The sequence below is a fragment of the Lethenteron reissneri genome, chromosome 24 (genome assembly GCF_015708825.2).
Source record: "Lethenteron reissneri isolate LAM-NWPU_2019-01 chromosome 24, ASM1570882v1, whole genome shotgun sequence".
Classification (NCBI taxonomy): Eukaryota; Metazoa; Chordata; class Hyperoartia; order Petromyzontiformes; family Petromyzontidae; genus Lethenteron; species Lethenteron reissneri.
In genome coordinates, this window is record NC_083802.1 from 13,205,245 (window position 1) to 13,222,661 (window position 17,417).

Here is a 17,417-nt window from a genome sequence, read left to right on the forward strand (position 1 = left end):
GTACACTTGGTAATCTAGACCACAACGGGGTAGTACACTTGGTAATCTAGACCACAACGGGGTAGTACACTTGGTAATCTAGACCACAACGGGGCAGTACACTTGGTAATCTAGACCACAACGGGGCAGTACACTTGGTAATCTAGACCACAACGGGGCAGTACACTTGGTAATCTAGACCACAACGGGGTAGTACACTTGGTAATCTAGACCACAACGGGGTAGTACACTTGGTAATCTAGACCACAACGGGGTAGTACACTTGGTTATCTAGACCACAACGGGGTAGTACACTTGGTTATCTCGACCACAACGGGGTAGTACACTTGGTAATCTAGACCACAACGGGGTAGTACACTTGGTAATCTAGACCACAACGGGGTAGTACACTTGGTTATCTCGACCACAACGGGGTAGTACACTTGGTAATCTAGACCACAACGGGGTAGTACACTTGGTAATCTAGACCACAACGGGGTAGTACACTTGGTAATCTAGACCACAACGGGGTAGTACACTTGGTAATCTAGACCACAACGGGGTAGTACACTTGGTTATCTAGACCACAACGGGGTAGTACACTTGGTAAACTAGACCACAACGGGGTAGTACACTTGGTAATCTAGACCACAACGGGGTAGTACACTTGGTTAACTAGACCACAACGGGGTAGTACACTTGGTTATCTAGACCACAACGGGGTAGTACACTTGGTAATCTAGACCACAACGGGGTAGTACACTTGGTTAACTAGACCACAACGGGGTAGTACACTTGGTAATCTAGACCACAACGGGGTAGTACACTTGGTAATCTAGACCACAACGGGGTAGTACACTTGGTAATCTAGACCACAACGGGGTAGTACACTTGGTAATCTAGACCACAACGGGGTAGTACACTTGGTAATCTAGACCACAACGGGGTAGTACACTTGGTTATCTAGATCACAACGGGGTAGTACACTTGGTAATCTAGACCACAACGGGGTAGTACACTTGGTAATCTAGACCACAACGGGGTAGTACACTTGGTAATCTAGACCACAACGGGGTAGTACACTTGGTTATCTAGACCACAACGGGGTAGTACACTTGGCTATCTAGACCACAACGGGGTAGTACACTTGGTAATCTAGACCACAACGGGGTAGTACACTTGGTTATCTAGACCACAACGGGGTAGTACACTTGGTTATCTAGACCACAACGGGGTAGTACACTTGGTTATCTAGACCACAACGGGGTAGTACACTTGGTTATCTAGACCACAACGGGGTAGTCACTACATAACCGGGTCAGTCAGCAACATACTGCCTGACCCACGAAGCCGAGCGGAAAGACCGAAGACCGGATCGGCCCTCGGGACTTCTCTTTCATGCCTCTAATAAATTCATTCCAGAGGAGGAGAGTGCTCGCACGTGCAATGAGATTGGTGGGAGACAGCTAGAGGTTTTTTTTAAAACATAAATTGGTTGCTTTCTCTACAAATGTTCATATTAATTTAGCATGGTTATGGTCAGTGCCGGATTAAGCTAGTGCGGGGCATGTAGCACGTGTTGTTATGAAGGGGTCCTAAATAAATAAATAAATACACATAAATATTAAAAAAACTAATTGTCTACTTGGATAGTAAAGTAATTGTATTTTTTCATTTGCTATACATCCAGATAATACGACAAATCGCTAACCTTAAACGCCCAGTCGTTCATAAAAGTTGAAAACGGTATAGTACTATAGTAATAGAGCAAGTGCAGAGTCACTGAACCGGAATTGATAGCTTGAAAGCGTTTATCGCGGGGGCCCTTGAAAGTGCGGGGCCCGTAGGATATGTCGCTACTTTTGCTGCTCGGATAATCGGGCGCTGAGAGTGACGATTTCTCGAGATCGATCACCAATGTATCTGCAATTGGGCAGCCTCTGGCACTAATCACATTGGCCACGCCCATCGGCGATGTCCCCGCCCCCAAGAACCGCACAACGCGCTCCACCAACAACAAAAAAAAGATATCCCCACGCAAACAAAAAATAATCCGCACGCTAAAATTCAAACGAGCATCACGCGAACACGGCAATTTCACATCACGCACACGCACACACACAAAAACACACCGCGCAATTTGTCTCAATCGCTCAAATCAAACGTAAAACACGCTCACTGCGGATATTGTATTCTTATTTCGTCGTGGGTGGAGGCGGTGGTGGGGGGGGAGGTGACGCGGTGACGCGGAGGAGGATGAAGGCGTGACGCGGCCCCCCGCGCGCTACTTGCGGCCTCTTCCTCCGCTACCGCCGTCAGGAGACGCTGAGGCCGCGGAGCCGCGCTAACAAGAATCATGGTAACGTGGCGTTTCTCGCGCGGACGAACGTCTTTTTCGGTCCCCCGAGAAGCACGGGCGGCGGCCTTTACCATGAACGCCAGTCGGTGTCTCTGTGAATCCGTGCCTTGAGGGGGGAGGTTGTTTTTTTGATGTGGTGGGTCAGGGCCCAGCGCGAGTAGTGGAGCCTGGGCCTTGCTCAGGCGAGGACACGTGGGCCTGAGAGCGGCTCCTAAGCGGAGTTAGATTTTATTTTTTTAAACTGCGTTTGTAAATTGTGTTTCAAATTAGTAAAGGGTTGGGGCTGCGTGGTCCGGCAAAGTATAGGTTTTTTTGTTAAAGATGGACTGGCTTTTCGTAGCAATGTGGAATTGCCATCACAACGGCCTTAGATGGAGTTGAGCAATGGGTTAAGGGAGGTATTTTCTCCACTGCGGCTTAACGTTTTTATTTTGTTGTGCTCTTAAAAGAGTGGCGATTTTTTTATATATATGAGGCAACTGCTGTTGGTAGACCAGACTGCGAAATGACGCGTTGCGGCGATGTTACAGTAAAGCATGAATGTGGAAGCCCATATGCTAATTGATTAAATGTTGCGGGTATCATGTTTACTGAGACCTTTTAGACAAAGGAGAGGCCAGGTTGTTAATCGATTCGGGCATACGGCTCATACGAGATGGGCCTAGGCCTAACATCAACACGAGAATCGGACTTTCGATATGCACTCGCTTAATCGTCGAAACTGATAATCCACGTCATCTATTTGTAAAGTGTTCAGATCAGGGCCAAACACCAGTACAAGGGGGAAGGTTATTGTATTTGTCAATCTTTATTATTTATAAAATTTGTCCAGTAATTAAACTGAGCTGTAATAAGGCAGCTCGGCTCATCCGACGCCTTGGCCTAGGTCAGGGGTCGGCAACCTACGGCTCCGGAGCCGCATGCGGCTCTTTACGGGCTGCTTCTTGACGATATGTACGTGAGTACGTACTCAGATGCATTGCGGCTCTTGAAATACTGAATTTTGTACCGAATTGGAAAGAAATGGCTCTTCTTGTTTTTTTGGTTGCCGACCCCTGGCCTAGGTAAAACGTATTGAAATTGACCTCACTCAACAGTTATAACCAAAATTCCAGCCCCATGCCACGAATCTAGCCCAGAATCTTTGCTTGGACTACTTCAATTTGGCCTCGTTGAGAGTTAAACGTCACTCTTGCTGTGACTCATAATGGCGAAGTACACGCTACTTGGTAGACACGTGCTGTTTATTTTACCACGCGCATACATTTATTCGTGGGGTACCCATGACAAATGGATATCAAAACCTGAAACGTTCAAATGCGCTCATTTTAAGTGCGTTCACTTGTGTTTGTGTTTTTACAGGCGTGCGCACGCCCACTTATAAGCATATACTCTGAGAAGGGGGAAAGCTCTGGCAAGAGTGTGGTCATGCCGGCCGTGTTCAGGGCGCCCATTCGCCCGGACATCGTGAACTTCGTGCACACGAACCTGCGCAAGAACAGCCGGCAGCCCTACGCCGTGAGCGTGAATGCAGGTACGGTGAGCCCGGGACCGTACTTCCTCCACCCAATCACCCAGCAGTCTTAACGGGTTTACGTCTTCTCTCTCGGCCGCCAATAGTCCGACGTTGTCCGTGGAGATGTGGGATCACACGTGGTGGATTAATGAGCCACCATCGTGGACTACACAAGCCGGAAAATCACGAATAATTGATGTAGCTTGTGGTCCTAAAAACTCTGGTTTTAATGTAGTCTCTGCCTCTTACCTTTATCTCGGGATATTAAATAGCCTTCAAAGTTAAAAAGGACATACCAATTTGCACTATTTTGACTGTACAGTGCCATTCATTGGTCTATTAAAATGGTATAATTATTGCCTTGATTAAACATGCTCTAGTTATATTTACTGTTTAGCCATTTTGATTTAAAGCTTTCGTGACTGCAGGGATTCATATTCTTGGTTCTTTCGTAGAAGGGGAAATAATACGTGACTTTACCGAAATAACCAAGAATATGTTTAGCCATTGCTGACGAAACTTTAAACAAAATGCACCTAATATATAATCCGTAACATAACGGTCATTCGGCTCGGAAGTGTATCCTAGGCATCAATGTGACGAAATTGCTCATTCGCTGATGTTATAGCACAAGTGCCAATGTGAAACAACGCCTTAATGGAATGGCAGTGAAACGCAAATGCTAGGCATCAATGTGACGAAATTGCTCATTCGCTGTTGTTATAGCACAAGTGCCAATGTGAAACAACACCTTAATGGAATGGCAGTGAAACGCAAATGCTAGGCATCAATGTGACGAGATTGCTCATTCGCTGTTGTTATAGCACAAGTGCCAATGTGAAACAACGCCTTAGTGGAATGGCAGTGAAACGCAAACGCTTATAACCATCGTCGTGCGTTGTCCCTTGCAGGTCACCAGACCAGTGCCGAGTCGTGGGGTACTGGCCGAGCTGTGGCGCGTATCCCCCGTGTGAGGGGTGGCGGTACGCACCGCTCCGGACAGGGTGCCTTCGGAAACGTATCCTTTCTCGCGTCTTGTCATGGGGTGGGGGGGGGGTGAGGGTGGAGTAGAGCGTTGCAATTCTACGAGTGCCTCAGTCGCGCCACCGCCTTGCCGTGATGCTGTAATTTGCGACTTACTGTGCGTCTGGTGGCGGTAGCCTGCCGTCGTGAAGCCAACGCACGCGGATGCTGAAAACGAAACCACTGAGCAAGGCGCTTGGCAGCTGTTTGTGCGGGTCGTGTTTTGGTTCGTGCGTAAAGATGAATCCTTGACAGCTCGTCCATGTAGATGTGCCGAGGAGGTCGCATGTTCGCGCCAACCAAGACGTGGCGTCGCTGGCACCGGCGTGTGAACGTGACCCAGAAGCGATACGCCATATGCTCCGCTCTGGCCGCCACTGCTCTCCCTGCGCTCGTCATGTCCAAGGGTGAGCACCAGTGGGATCTTTTTCACATGACAAAAATTTCAAGTGGAATGAAATCTTAATTCGTGGTGTTTGGAGATGTGATGAGCCTCCCACTTTGGTCTGTGTTGCTGATGCACCCTGATAATAATTAAGTCCTGATTCTCCAAATGTTCACCTAAAAGGGACTGTATTTTGAAGGTTATTTCTATTAGACTGTTTGCATGTTTAGTTGATACAGCTGCTGAATGCATCTGTGGATGCCACGGTGTGTCCCCCACTAGGCCATCGCATCGAGGAGATCCCCGAGGTGCCACTGGTAGTCGAGGACAAGGTCGAGGGCTACAAGAAGACTAAGGAGGCCGTGCTGTTGCTCAAGAAGCTCAAGGCCTGGAACGACGTCAAGAAGGTTTGTTCCAAGTGCCTGGCGAGATGGTTTTTAGATCCCCTTGTTAAACAAGACGTGTCACATGCTCAAATGTCCTTGTAAAAACAGTACACGTGTACTGCACGGTTACACTGTTTAAAGCGTGCATTTGCTTCGTAGGTGTACGCCTCCAAGCGCCTGCGTGCAGGCAAGGGCAAGATGAGGAACCGTCGTCGCATCCAGCGCCGCGGGCCCTGCATCATCTACAACGAAGACAACGGCCTCACCCGCGCCTTCCGCAACATCCCAGGTACCTTACTGCCTGGGTTGTGGTCGTCCAGTATAGGTCTTCAGCGTATTTGTATGTTTTACCGCGTGTTCTGACTTCATGCCGAACAATATGGGGTACAACGTGATATCAATGGAAAGATATTCTGAGTACCCTGTCCCATTAGCCAGTGTCCCCTCGTATAGGCAGGAGTAGATGAATAATTGTAAAGATATTGGCATCGTGAGTTAAGTGTACTCTTTTTTAAAATCCTTTATATTAAGTTCACTTGCTTGCTTGCGCGCTTACGACCGTGCAAATCTTTCGGTCGTTTTTTCACCCACTTCCCGTGATCCAATCGAGCTGACATTTTGCACACAGACTCGTTGTGCGTGACAATTTATTTTCGTGAAATTTTTTTTCCAAAATTTTACACTTTAGGAAAAAATAAATTATATTTAATTACCCATAGGTGGCAGCCATCTCAAGCCAGAGGACGAGAGGACTCTAGCCGCCACGCATATAAAGGATTTATAGTGAAAAACTTTTTTTTACGGGTTAATTTTTTTCCACGCGCAGGCATCACACTTCTGTCGGTGAAGAAGCTGAACCTTCTGCGCCTGGCGCCTGGTGGGCACGTGGGCCGCTTCTGCATCTGGACCGAGAGTGCGTTCGGCAAACTGGACGACATCTACGGCACCTGGCGCAAACCCTCCAAGGAAAAGTCCAACTACAAGTAATGCTGCTGTCTTAACACTGGATGTTGGTGGAAAATCATACGGAGGCTCTTCTAGAGCTCGTAGACTTTATAGTGTCTTACTAGAAACAGTACGTATGTTGAACTTATTTTGTACCGTGCTTAGCCAACTGTGCTAAACTGAGGTGAATAAGTGTGTGCGCGCGCGTCATTGTACGAAACTTAACTATGCAGATCTAAGTTGCCGATGGATTTTTCCCTTTTATTTTGCAGCCTTCCCATGAACAAGATGACCAACTCTGATCTCAGTCGTATCCTCAAGAGTGAAGAGATCCACAAAGTGCTCAGACCACCAAAGTAAGTGTTTCGTTTCGTTTGCAGAATTAACTGATATTTCCTTTAAGGTTCCCCACAAGCACGTTCATTAAGTTTACAGTAAACAATTGCACGACATTAGGTGTTTTCTAATCACTGTACGTTCTTTATCAAATAATATTTTTAACAAATATGCTTGTTTCGGTTACCTGCTCGCTGTCTTTTACAGCAAAAAGATTGTGCGTCGTGTGCTGAAGAAGAACCCACTTAAGAATCTCCGAGTGATGATCAAGCTCAACCCGTACGCCAAGACGGCTCGCCGGAACGCTCTCCTCACAGAGGAGCGCCATGTAAGTCTTGAGGACATGCGTGACCAGCAAATCGCATCCTGCAACCACAAAACGAAATGTCCCCCATTCATGCAGTTGATTGTAATGGGTGTGTAATTGTGCTGATCTCTGACTCTTAGAATGATGATATGATGTTACGTATTTATGTAATGAAGTTGCATTTTCGTTCTGGTTTATTTCTTGCTGTTAGCTAAATATTTAAACTGGTGTTGGTAGTAGTGGGCAGGTGCATTTTTGTAGTTTTTGTGATCTACATTGACATTAAACACGGATTTGTTTTTCTCCTACAACAGAAGAACAAGGATACTGTTGCTGTTAAAAAGGCTGTCAAACAGGCCAAACAGGCCAAACAGGCCAAAGTGGATGTCAAGAAAGACCAGAAACCCGCAAAAGAGCCAGCCGTCAGGACGCCAGCCGTCAAGGCAGCCGCAAAGAAGAAGGCAGCGGCGAAGAAAGCGGCCAAGATAGCAGCCAAGATAGCAGCCAAGACAGCCAAGACAGCCAAGACCACCGCATAACTGGCCCTGATTGGAGCCACCCATATGCAGACTTGCTGTGCCGGCCTTGTTCGTAACACCTGGTTCGTTCAAATAAAAGGCAATTAATGACAATGGATCTTGTATCGTGTTGTCCTTTGCTTCAATTCAGCACACGTTTTCACAAGAAATGGGATTGTTTTTCAGCTGTATTGTAATCAATATGTTGCTTAAGTGTTTATTTCAAATTGTGATCGTGCAGATGACGGATTTTGTCTAAATTCATGAGCTCAGGTTTTCTGAAACTACAGTCCTCATTACCCACCACCTACATTTTTTCGCGTTTACCAAATTACTCCCCATGCAGATGCAAATTAACTGGTGGCTCGCAAGGATTGGACTTTGGAGAAACTATGAGCGTGCATGTTTGTATTTGCATCGACTACAGTATACACATTACATAGTTGCTGCTTTGGTGAGCTGTACATGAAATTAATAGTTTAGTTTAAATACTGTAATTCGGTAAAGGAATATTTTATGGTTAAAAAATTTGGAATGCCAGTTTCCCAAAACTTTATTGCAGTGACTTTCAAATAACTGTTCCTTCGGTAAGTCGCGTAGAAAGAAAATAAATTAAATAATAGAATACGACGTTTCGATTGCAACACAGTCATCAGGTGGAACTAAATTTGAGAGACTAAACAGACACGGAGACATAAGCAGTGAGAACAGACAACATAGACACTGTCTAACATTGGTCGCGAAAGCCTACGTGTTAAACTGTCTCTGTTTGCTTAGTGTGTGTCTCCGTGTCTGTATTTTGTCTCAAATTTTATTCTACCTGATGACTGCTTGTGTTGCAATCGGAACGTATTATATTTATATATATTTTCTTCGTGACTTTAATGAAAGAACCAAAAGAATAATTCCTGCAGTCACGAAAGCTTCAAGTCAAGTTTGACTTTCAAATGTTACTGGAATACCAATTTGCTACCTTATTAAATTCACCCTGACCAGAATCATGCACTTTTGTCCACGGTTGGAGAATTGACTTCAGACCTTTGCAAACGAGTTTTGTGGGGAAAAAATTAGAATTTGTGTTTTTGAGCTTTTGACTGCGTTTCAGTGGTGGCCCCCATATTGAGCGTTTCAAATCTCACGTTCCTATCGGGGATTAATAGAATAACCACTTGCATACAAACTTGACTGGATATTGTTCAGGGAAAGGATCGGTCCTGAAATGGTTAAACACGGGCCAAACTCTTAAGACATTTGAAATGACGTTTTATGGATATCCACGTTAATTTCTAAGCTAATTTTTATTCAGCTGAGAACCCATTTAGGTTAAATTTTCCTCACTGGATGGTTAAAGCCCTTTCCAAGCTTGGTTAATGTATAAACAGCAATGTCTACGAATTAATGGAAGGCTCCTTTATCCGTTAGAAACCATCCAGTTTGTGCATATAGCGTACGTGATGGCCAATGGAGAGTGTTGTGTTGGCACGATAGAATTGTCTGTGGCACAGCTAGGTTTGGTCATAAGACTCCTTTCCATAACTTTTTGTAATAGCTCTCAACTATTATAATAACACGTTCTAATAGCTGAGAGCTGAGTCAAACGTTGTGAGTCCAAGTGACTTCAAAATAGCAGTGGGTGGCCAGTCTCCTTTGGAGGGCCAGAGCAAAAGCGGGAATTCCACATTCCCATGAAAATCTATCCTCTTGACAATGACGCAGTTGAGCGGTTACGCACGCGAGGCATATTAAGGGTGCACGTGATAAGCCACAGGCATGGACATTGTCAGAAAATGAAACAAGTTTATAACACGTAGGCTTTCGCGACCAATATTCATAATATACATTTTTTTGGGTGAGATCTTATATGGGGCCGTCCATAAATGACGTCACGCACCTGGAGGGGGGGGGGGTGAGAAATGTGACGTCACATCAAAATGCGCAACTTTAAATAAATATAGACAACACGTTCTACTTAATTAAATAGACTTTTTAATAAATGTTTTCTCTTAACAGTGCAGCGGCACATTAAATACGCACTACAATGACAATAGTTTAAAGCAATTTGAAGCATGTTTTATTTTGGGGGGGGGGAGGCAGATCTTTGTGACGTCATATTTGAGGGGGGGGTCTGACTGTGTGACGAGGGGGGGGGGGTCAGAAATCGTCCAAAATCGCGTGACGTCATTTATGGACGGCCCCTAAATATAAATGTGTCGTTAAACCCGCCACCACCCGACACAGCTGATTAGTAAGGTTTGTCACGTAAACAGAACGTGGCCAATTCGTTACTAGTCCAGCACAGCGTTATGTTCTAGATTTGAAGCTTTCGTGACTGCAAGGATTCATACTCTTAGTTCTTTCGGCAAAGTCACGTAGGTAAAAAATGAAATTAAAATTAATAAAAAATAAAAATCACTTTTTTTTTAATACCATTTTTTACCTACGTAACTTTACCTAAAGAACTAAGAGTATCGGCGTTATGTTGGTGAGTAAATCCACAACATTTACAATTTTGAGTACGACGTTTCGCCAATAATTACAAGCGGCGTCATCAGGCGGACAGCCAGATCTGTGTCTGCCTGGAGGGAGATGGAGCAACAATATAAAGTCGTGCAAGAGGCCCGGTGAATTTGACGCCTTCATATTCTTAGGCGTTTTCGGTAAAGTCACGTAGGTAAAACATCAAAATTAATAAAAAATAATAAAATAAAATAAAGATCACGACGTTTCGGAGGCAACACAAGTGATCTTTATTTTATTATTTTTTATTAATTTTGATGTTTTACCTACGTGACTTTACCGAAAACACCTAAGAATATGATTCCTTGCAGTCACGAAAGCTTCAAGTGTAGAATTGACGCCTTCATCCAGCGGTGGATAGGTCAAGGACAACGACGATCTCGAAGCTCCGCCTCCTTACGACAACACCACGTGGTTAACCGCCGAAGCACTTCAAATCTGTAACACTTCGCCGACCGAAAATAATTCCTCGACGAAACTTGCGGTGGTACCGTGGTTTTTGTGTGCGCACGCGTATATATAGACATCATTCGAGGTGCGTCGTATTCTTTGCGATCCGCTAAACGTCCGTGGGGATTACGTTTGTTCTGTAGACGGTGGTGCAGTGGGCGGATCACTTCCCCCCGCCTCCGCGGAAGGTTTTCTCGGGCTATATAAGGACGACGCCTCGAGCTCACGGGTCTCTTTTTTTCGTGGGACCTCCTTGTAGGTAAGAATTCTTGACGATGCTCAACTCGTACAAGCGTGGAAATGTGCGATCGTAACTTTTTTTAAATTCTACTTGGCGACAACAACAACAACGTGCAACGTTTAGTAAGAGTCGGGGCGGTATTTTGTTTCTCCACTCCCCAATTAAAATCTCGGCGAGGCTATTTTTACAGGAAATTTGTGTCGAACACGTGGTCCGCACGCGTGTATCTCACGGCATTGTGTGGGGTGGTGGTGGTGGTGGTGGGCCTTGCCAAGCTACAGCCGTAGTCAATCCACTGCTGGATGAAGAGGATCCCCTCCGAATTCGCCACCGCAAATGCGATGCAGCGAATCGGTCGTTTAGGAGCCTTTGTGGCCGCACTCCGTTATTGGCAAACGCGGCCGAACACTTTTTACTCTGGGCGCCGACGTTTCGTGCCCAAGCCCACTTGGGGGGTTGTTGATTGTGACCGAAGTAAAGTTTTGCGGTTTAAACACGTGGGCTCCGGAGGGTTGGTGAGCTTTGCTTGGCCCATTGCGTTTAAGGATTTACAAAAAAACTTTGAACCTTTTGGGGCCCGGCTTTTTGTATTGAAATGGTGAATTCGATGGGTCGATAACTTGGCGTTTCGCGTGAAGGGCCTTGGTGTTTAACCGGTCGCAATTTGGTGCGTTGCCGAAAAATCTTTAGTACTCGATTGATAACGTAAATGGTTACGGTTAATCGCTAGTTAAAATAACAAGTGTGGGCTTTTGAAGGATAGGCGACCGTCTGGAAAATGACCAACTGGAAGGCCCCCCACGATTATCAAATCTTTACATTTTAGCCTGATTAAGTACGCGGCTTTTACGTCAATTACCGCTTTGAGTAAAATAAGACGGCGGTGGAATGCATGGTATAAATATTTAACACGGTAACTAAAATGTGCATCTTGTAAAACCAGGCAATTATAGTTTGCTGAAGTGAAAATTATCGATTGCTATTTATTAATCTTTTTTTAGTGTGTGGTCAACTCTGTTAAAATGTATATAAACGTTTGGCGGATATAGTTATTTTTTATTGAGATACAGTGCTTATAAATATAAAATGTTCACAATTGATCCACATCTGAGCTTGTACTGTACCACCTTGAATTGTATTCTAATTAACCGGAAGTTTAATCCCAAGCCCTTGCAAAGTGAAAATGTTACTAAAGATGTAAACGTTACTAAAACACTTGTGGGAGCACAGAGTATAGCGTTGAGACGCTGTTGGGGTTTGATAGGTGGCGCAGTGGTTAGCGCATTTCACGACAAACCCGATTACTAGGAATCGATTTCTGGCCACTGTTACAAATTGGTGGCGGGGGGTGATGGCTGACCGATTCCTGGGCACTTAACCAACGCGAACTGACCTGGATGATGAAGTATTTGGTCAAGCAACCCCCCCCCCCCCCATGACCGACACATCGCGTGAGAGCCTTGATCCTAAGCGGTGGTTTGAAGGGGAAGTTCCTGAAGATTTTATTGCAACGAATACAATTTCCAGCAGAAATAGAGGGGTGGTGGTTCAAACCCGGGTGTGTGGCTTAATGCGACCACGTGTTTGTATACCGGTAGAGGGCGCGTTTTAAGCCGTAGGGGTTATTGGGTGCAGTGGAACTACGGAGATGTTTTTAGCATTTGATACCAAGGCTGTGGGTAAAATCACTACCTTAAAGTGTCGTTGACTTAAATAGTTTGCACTCCTTTGACTGCAAACGTTTATGGCAGCGACCTGATGAATGGCACGGTTTGATCTCCATCGATTTAGCGGTGGGGGATAGGGAGGGAGGTGGAAATTAAAAAGGCACGTTAAAGAAACGCTGAAAAGTAACCGTAATGTGTTGTAGCTAAATGAAAACGTTAACCAGATGGTATTGCAGTGGTGTAGCGTCCACTGCGCGTTGGAGACGTGATGAGATTCCAACTTCGGTCCGTGTTGCTGATGCACCCTGATAACAACGAAGTCCTGATTCTCCAACTATTAAAACTGCAGCATTGTTGTCGCTTTTGGTTACTGCGATTACATTTTGACTTGACCCCCCCACGTGTTTGTCGGTTGCAGGTCACCCGACCAGCCATGTGTCCCTCTGGCGAGCGGCATTGGCGGCACCACTGGCCAGTCAAGGCGGAGTGCCATCAACCAACCACGTATCCTTTCGTTGTCACACCACACCTTTGCAGCTCTGGGTTTTTTCGGGGGAGCAGAGTGAAAAATCCAGTAGCGTGGGATATTTGTCATGGGTCTCTGGCGCAGGGATTTAAATGTGGGGGGCTCTGTCGGTTTCCCCCATCTCTACGATGTAGCCAGTACGTATGTTGAACTTCTTTTGCACCGTACGTAGCCAACCATGTTAATTGGCAGTGCGGTGGAAGACCAACAATACAAGTCCCCCTTTTTTAGCACAATGTGGTGCGGTTGAACTCTGCACGCACACACAATACATAGCTGCGCCACTGAAAGAATAAAACTTAGTCCCACATTCGCGCACCACCGCCTTGCCATGATGCTGTAATTTGCGACTTACTGTGCGTCTGGTGGCGGTAGCCTGCCGTCTTAAGCCAGCGCACGCGGATGCTGAAAACGAACCACTGAGCAAGGTGTGTGTTTGGCAGGAGGAGGGGGGGGTAGTTGTGGTTGTGGGTCGCCAGTTGTGAATTGTGGAAAGAATCCTTGACTATAGAAACTTACAGATGTGCTGGAAGACACGTGGGTGCCAACAAAGATGTTTGTGAGCGTCCATCCCGTGGGTGAATGCGGCGCTAGCTTGCCTGGTGACCTGCCATGCATGGCCTCGTCACTGGTGTTGATCAGGTCCTGAGGAAATCCTTGGAGGTGGTGCCCTGGTGAAGCCCGTTGATGGCGACTCAAATGTATGCTGACCAACGATAACAGTTGGGCCTTGCTTGGCTATAAACCCCGAAGGTGAGCAGCGTTTGTGTGTTTTTCACGAGCATTTGTGGTGCGCATCGGTGTACGGGCGTCTGGAGAACGTGATGAGGCAAACTAAATGTTCACTTGCCGTTCTGATTTTACGTGTTGAGGCTGAACAGGCTGATTTCTCCAGATACAACCATGACACCTGAAGCAATGTCATAATGACGTGGCAACTTGACGCTTTACTTTGAGAGTGGTTGCGCATCGGCTAACAACAAATGGGTGGTTTTGTCTCTACCAGTGCGTTGCCCTCTGACCGCCCAAACGGCATTCTGCAAGGGTGGTGTGCCGACGCCGTTCAGTGGGATGTCGTCTTCCTCCAGCAGCTCCACTCTGCAAGTTGAGGTGAAGTGTGTTTGTTGAACTAATAACATTTTGTGGTGTTGATGTTATGTACATAAATGAAGTCTTCTCGGGCTATTAAAGGCTTAGATAGTTTACAATTTTGGTGACCTGGATGGCGTGAAATCGTAATTCCCTTCTGGATTGCAGTCGATTGGACTTAATCCCAAGGTGAAATACAGCAGCAGTGCGGGACGCATTTCTGCAAACAGCGTGTTCACGTACATAACGCACACAAATGTGTGCGCAGACACATTCTTACGAACTGTCTGGTCATGCGATATTTTGCTCGCTCACATTGGATTGCATTCACGATCGATTTAAAAACGCTAGAATCTCACCCAGTTGAGGTTCGACGTCCTGCAACTGCATCGCCACCGGCGGGTGTGTCGATATTGATGAAATCGATTGGCCTCCATGGAATGGCAACCAAAATTGCGCAGTGTTGCGGTCATTCAGATGGGTTGGCCTAGAAGGTTGTGGGTCTGAAGGGGGTGGGGTGGGTCGTAAGCATTTGGAGAACGTGATGAGACAAAATAAATGTTCACTTGCCGTACTGATTTAACGTGTTGAGGCTGAACAGGCTGATTTCTCCAGATGCAGACTCGTGCTATTTGGCTATTCAAGTTGAATATGATTTTCAGTTTTAAGCACAATGGATGGGGTTTGAGATTGGATTGTGCACAGTCGATCTCTAGCAATCCTCTAAGGTGAAATATTGTCCCAATGTGCACACATGCTAACCACATTTGCACTGCGTTATCAGGGTCCTTGGGAGCGGTGCCTGGTGCAACTCCTTATTGAAACACGGCGTGCTGCACCGGGCCACACTTATACCGACCAACACCAAGAAGTGACTGAGCTGGTGTGACTGGGCCTCGCATGGCGATAGCCCCCAAGGTGAGCTACAGTTTTATTTTTTTTCACGAGCCTAAAGGTGCGCGTCGTGTGTTTTTTTTTTTAATGGTGTTGTCTGGAGAACGTGATGAGACAAAATAAATGTTCACTTGCCGTACTGATTTTACGTGTTGAGGCTGAACAGGCTGATTTCTCCAGATGCAAACGTGACAACCCGACGCAAACGCCGCGTACTGACGCCAATTGCATTTCATGTTTTGCTGGGTGAGGGTAATAATGGGTGTTTCTCTTCCCAGTGCGTTACTCGTTGTGCTGAACACCCAAATGCTGCCATCTTACACGAGCTGAAGATAAGAATCCTCCGTTGCCGTGACTGCTCAATGGCGGGGATGGTCTTCTAGGAGGGCCCAACTCTGTAAGTTGCTGCAAAGCGCGTGTCAACCGATCATCTGTTTACATTATTAAAAAAGTTTTGCTAATTCCTGGCTATAAAAGGTTTTAAGACGGTGTTTTACAATTTTGGTACAATTTGAGGGGGGGGGGGGGTGCCATTTCGATTGCTTTGGATTCGTACAGTCGATAGCAAACTAATCCAAGGTGAAATACTGCTGCAATGCAGTTGAGTGGTAATTTGAAAAATAATGATGCAAAAATGTACAAGAGTAAATTCCTCGCATGTTTGCACAACGTGCGCACACGCGCCTAAAACTGTCCACGTGGTCACGATCTTTGTGGTTCGCTCACCAGTTGGATGAATCTAAAGTAATCTGGCTCAATTGGGTGCAATAGTGTTGCAGCTGCACCGTGACTGATGGCGATGCAGTTCTCTCCTCCATGGGCTCGCAGCGATGTTTAAACTGTTTCGGTGTCGAGATTGAGTGGCGAAGAGGTGCGTGTCCTGAAGCGCAGTCGTATGTGTCTGGAGAACGTGATGAGACAAAATAAATGTTCACTTGCCGTACTGATTTAACGTGTTGAGGCTGAACAGGCTGATTTCTCCAGATGCAGACTCGTGCTATTTGGCTATTCAAGTTGAATATGATTTTCAGTTTTAAGTGCAATGGATGAGGTTTGAGATTGGATTGTGCACAGTCGATCTCTAGCAATCCTCTAAGGTGAAATATTGTCCCAATGCGCACATGCTAACCACATTTGCACTGTGTTATCAGGGTCCTTGGGAGCGGTGCCTGGTGCAACTAATTATTGAAACACGGCAGTGCTGCACCGGGCCACACTTGTACTGACCTACACCAAGAAGTGACCGAGCTGGTGTGGATGGGCCTCGCATGGCGATAGCCCCCAAGGTGAGCTACGGTTTTATTTTTTTCACGAGCCTAGACGTGCGCTTCGTGTGAAAGTGTCTGGAGAACGTGATGAGACAAAATAAATGTTCACTTGCCGTACTGATTTTACGTGTTGAGGCTGAACAGGCTGATTTCTCCAGATGCAAACGTGACACCCCCAACGCAAAATGTACAATGGGCGTAACTGCGCAAATTAGACGTTTTGTACATGCTATATGCTTCGATACTTTTATTGACCCTGCTGAGCTTAACAGGTGTTTTGTTTCTTTTAGTTCATGCGGGGACTGCTCATTGGAACATGGATTTCGAGAACTTGGACTCTGTAAGTGGAGGCGTTGTACACGCGCGCATTTTCCGTGCTCTCATGATCCGAAAGCCATTGAACTGATGATATTCCGTGTTGTTGATTTTGATGAAAACAAATTGAGTCTTACTGATCTCTGGCTATCAAAGGCTTGGACACATTATGCAATCTTAAGTGAAATCTCATGGTGGGGGATCGCGATCGTATTCCTCTACATTGCATGCAGTTGGAGGTGAACTACTGCACCCCAAATCGAAAATAAATCCCAAATGTGAAGAGTCTTAAAATCTAAACTTGCATACGTAAATGCGAGCATTATCTCTTCCATGGGATTGCATAATGTTTTGGGTCTTTTTAATTTGGATGAAATATACCTTGTGACTCCAACTGAAGTCTTTATTTAAAAGTGAGTCTGTGTTCTTGTTTCCCACTAGGTTGAAGGAGGAGAGAGAGGGCCCTGTTACCGAAGTAGCCAAGAGGCTGACACGAGACTGGAGCGCCCCCCGTCATGTTGTACAGCAAAGGGAAACGACGCTGGCCTTCGGCGCGTGCAAACGGCGCAGCTCGGCAGCCGTTTCTAATATTTTGTCGTTAAAGCCGCGTTTTTTCTTTGAATTTTCGCATTTGCTGTTACACTCAAGAATGGCTTGACTTGCAAAGTTGATAATAAAAAATCTGAGCATCACACG

The 17,417-nt window shown here is 45.9% G+C and overlaps 1 protein-coding gene, 1 long non-coding RNA gene and 2 other non-coding genes across 4 annotated transcripts; all 4 read left to right on the forward strand.

The window, feature by feature from the left end:
* The first annotated feature begins 2,196 nt into the window (after positions 1-2,196).
* RPL4 (ribosomal protein L4) lies at positions 2,197-7,868 on the forward strand. Its single transcript, XM_061558335.1, has 10 exons — positions 2,197-2,338; positions 3,701-3,872; positions 4,766-4,872; positions 5,146-5,284; positions 5,545-5,669; positions 5,808-5,937; positions 6,475-6,631; positions 6,866-6,949; positions 7,137-7,257; positions 7,551-7,868. The coding sequence occupies exons 1-10, from the start codon at positions 2,336-2,338 to the stop codon at positions 7,773-7,775; spliced, it is 1,263 nt and encodes a 420-aa protein (XP_061414319.1). The 5' UTR covers positions 2,197-2,335; the 3' UTR covers positions 7,776-7,868.
* On the forward strand, positions 4,967-5,067 carry LOC133346835 (small nucleolar RNA SNORD16). The gene has a single exon (XR_009755624.1). It is a non-coding gene; the product is annotated as a small nucleolar RNA SNORD16 (small nucleolar RNA).
* A 3,076-nt stretch (positions 7,869-10,944) lies between the features above and the next one.
* LOC133346629 (uncharacterized) lies at positions 10,945-17,413 on the forward strand. The gene is made up of 9 exons (XR_009755582.1): positions 10,945-10,980; positions 13,048-13,133; positions 13,677-13,908; positions 14,162-14,265; positions 15,029-15,162; positions 15,417-15,535; positions 16,290-16,424; positions 16,697-16,746; positions 17,163-17,413. It is a non-coding gene; the product is annotated as an uncharacterized LOC133346629 (long non-coding RNA).
* Positions 13,483-13,581, forward strand: LOC133346833 (small nucleolar RNA SNORD16). Its single transcript, XR_009755623.1, has one exon. It is a non-coding gene; the product is annotated as a small nucleolar RNA SNORD16 (small nucleolar RNA).
* Positions 17,414-17,417: the final 4 nt, after the last annotated feature.

Excerpts from the sequence above, each read along its gene's own strand:
- RPL4 (XM_061558335.1), top strand. Across the intron at positions 3,873-4,765 it reads CGCCGTGAGCGTGAATGCAG|GTCACCAGACCAGTGCCGAG; the intron begins GTACGGTGAGCC and ends TGTCCCTTGCAG. Across the intron at positions 4,873-5,145 it reads GACAGGGTGCCTTCGGAAAC|ATGTGCCGAGGAGGTCGCAT; the intron begins GTATCCTTTCTC and ends TCGTCCATGTAG.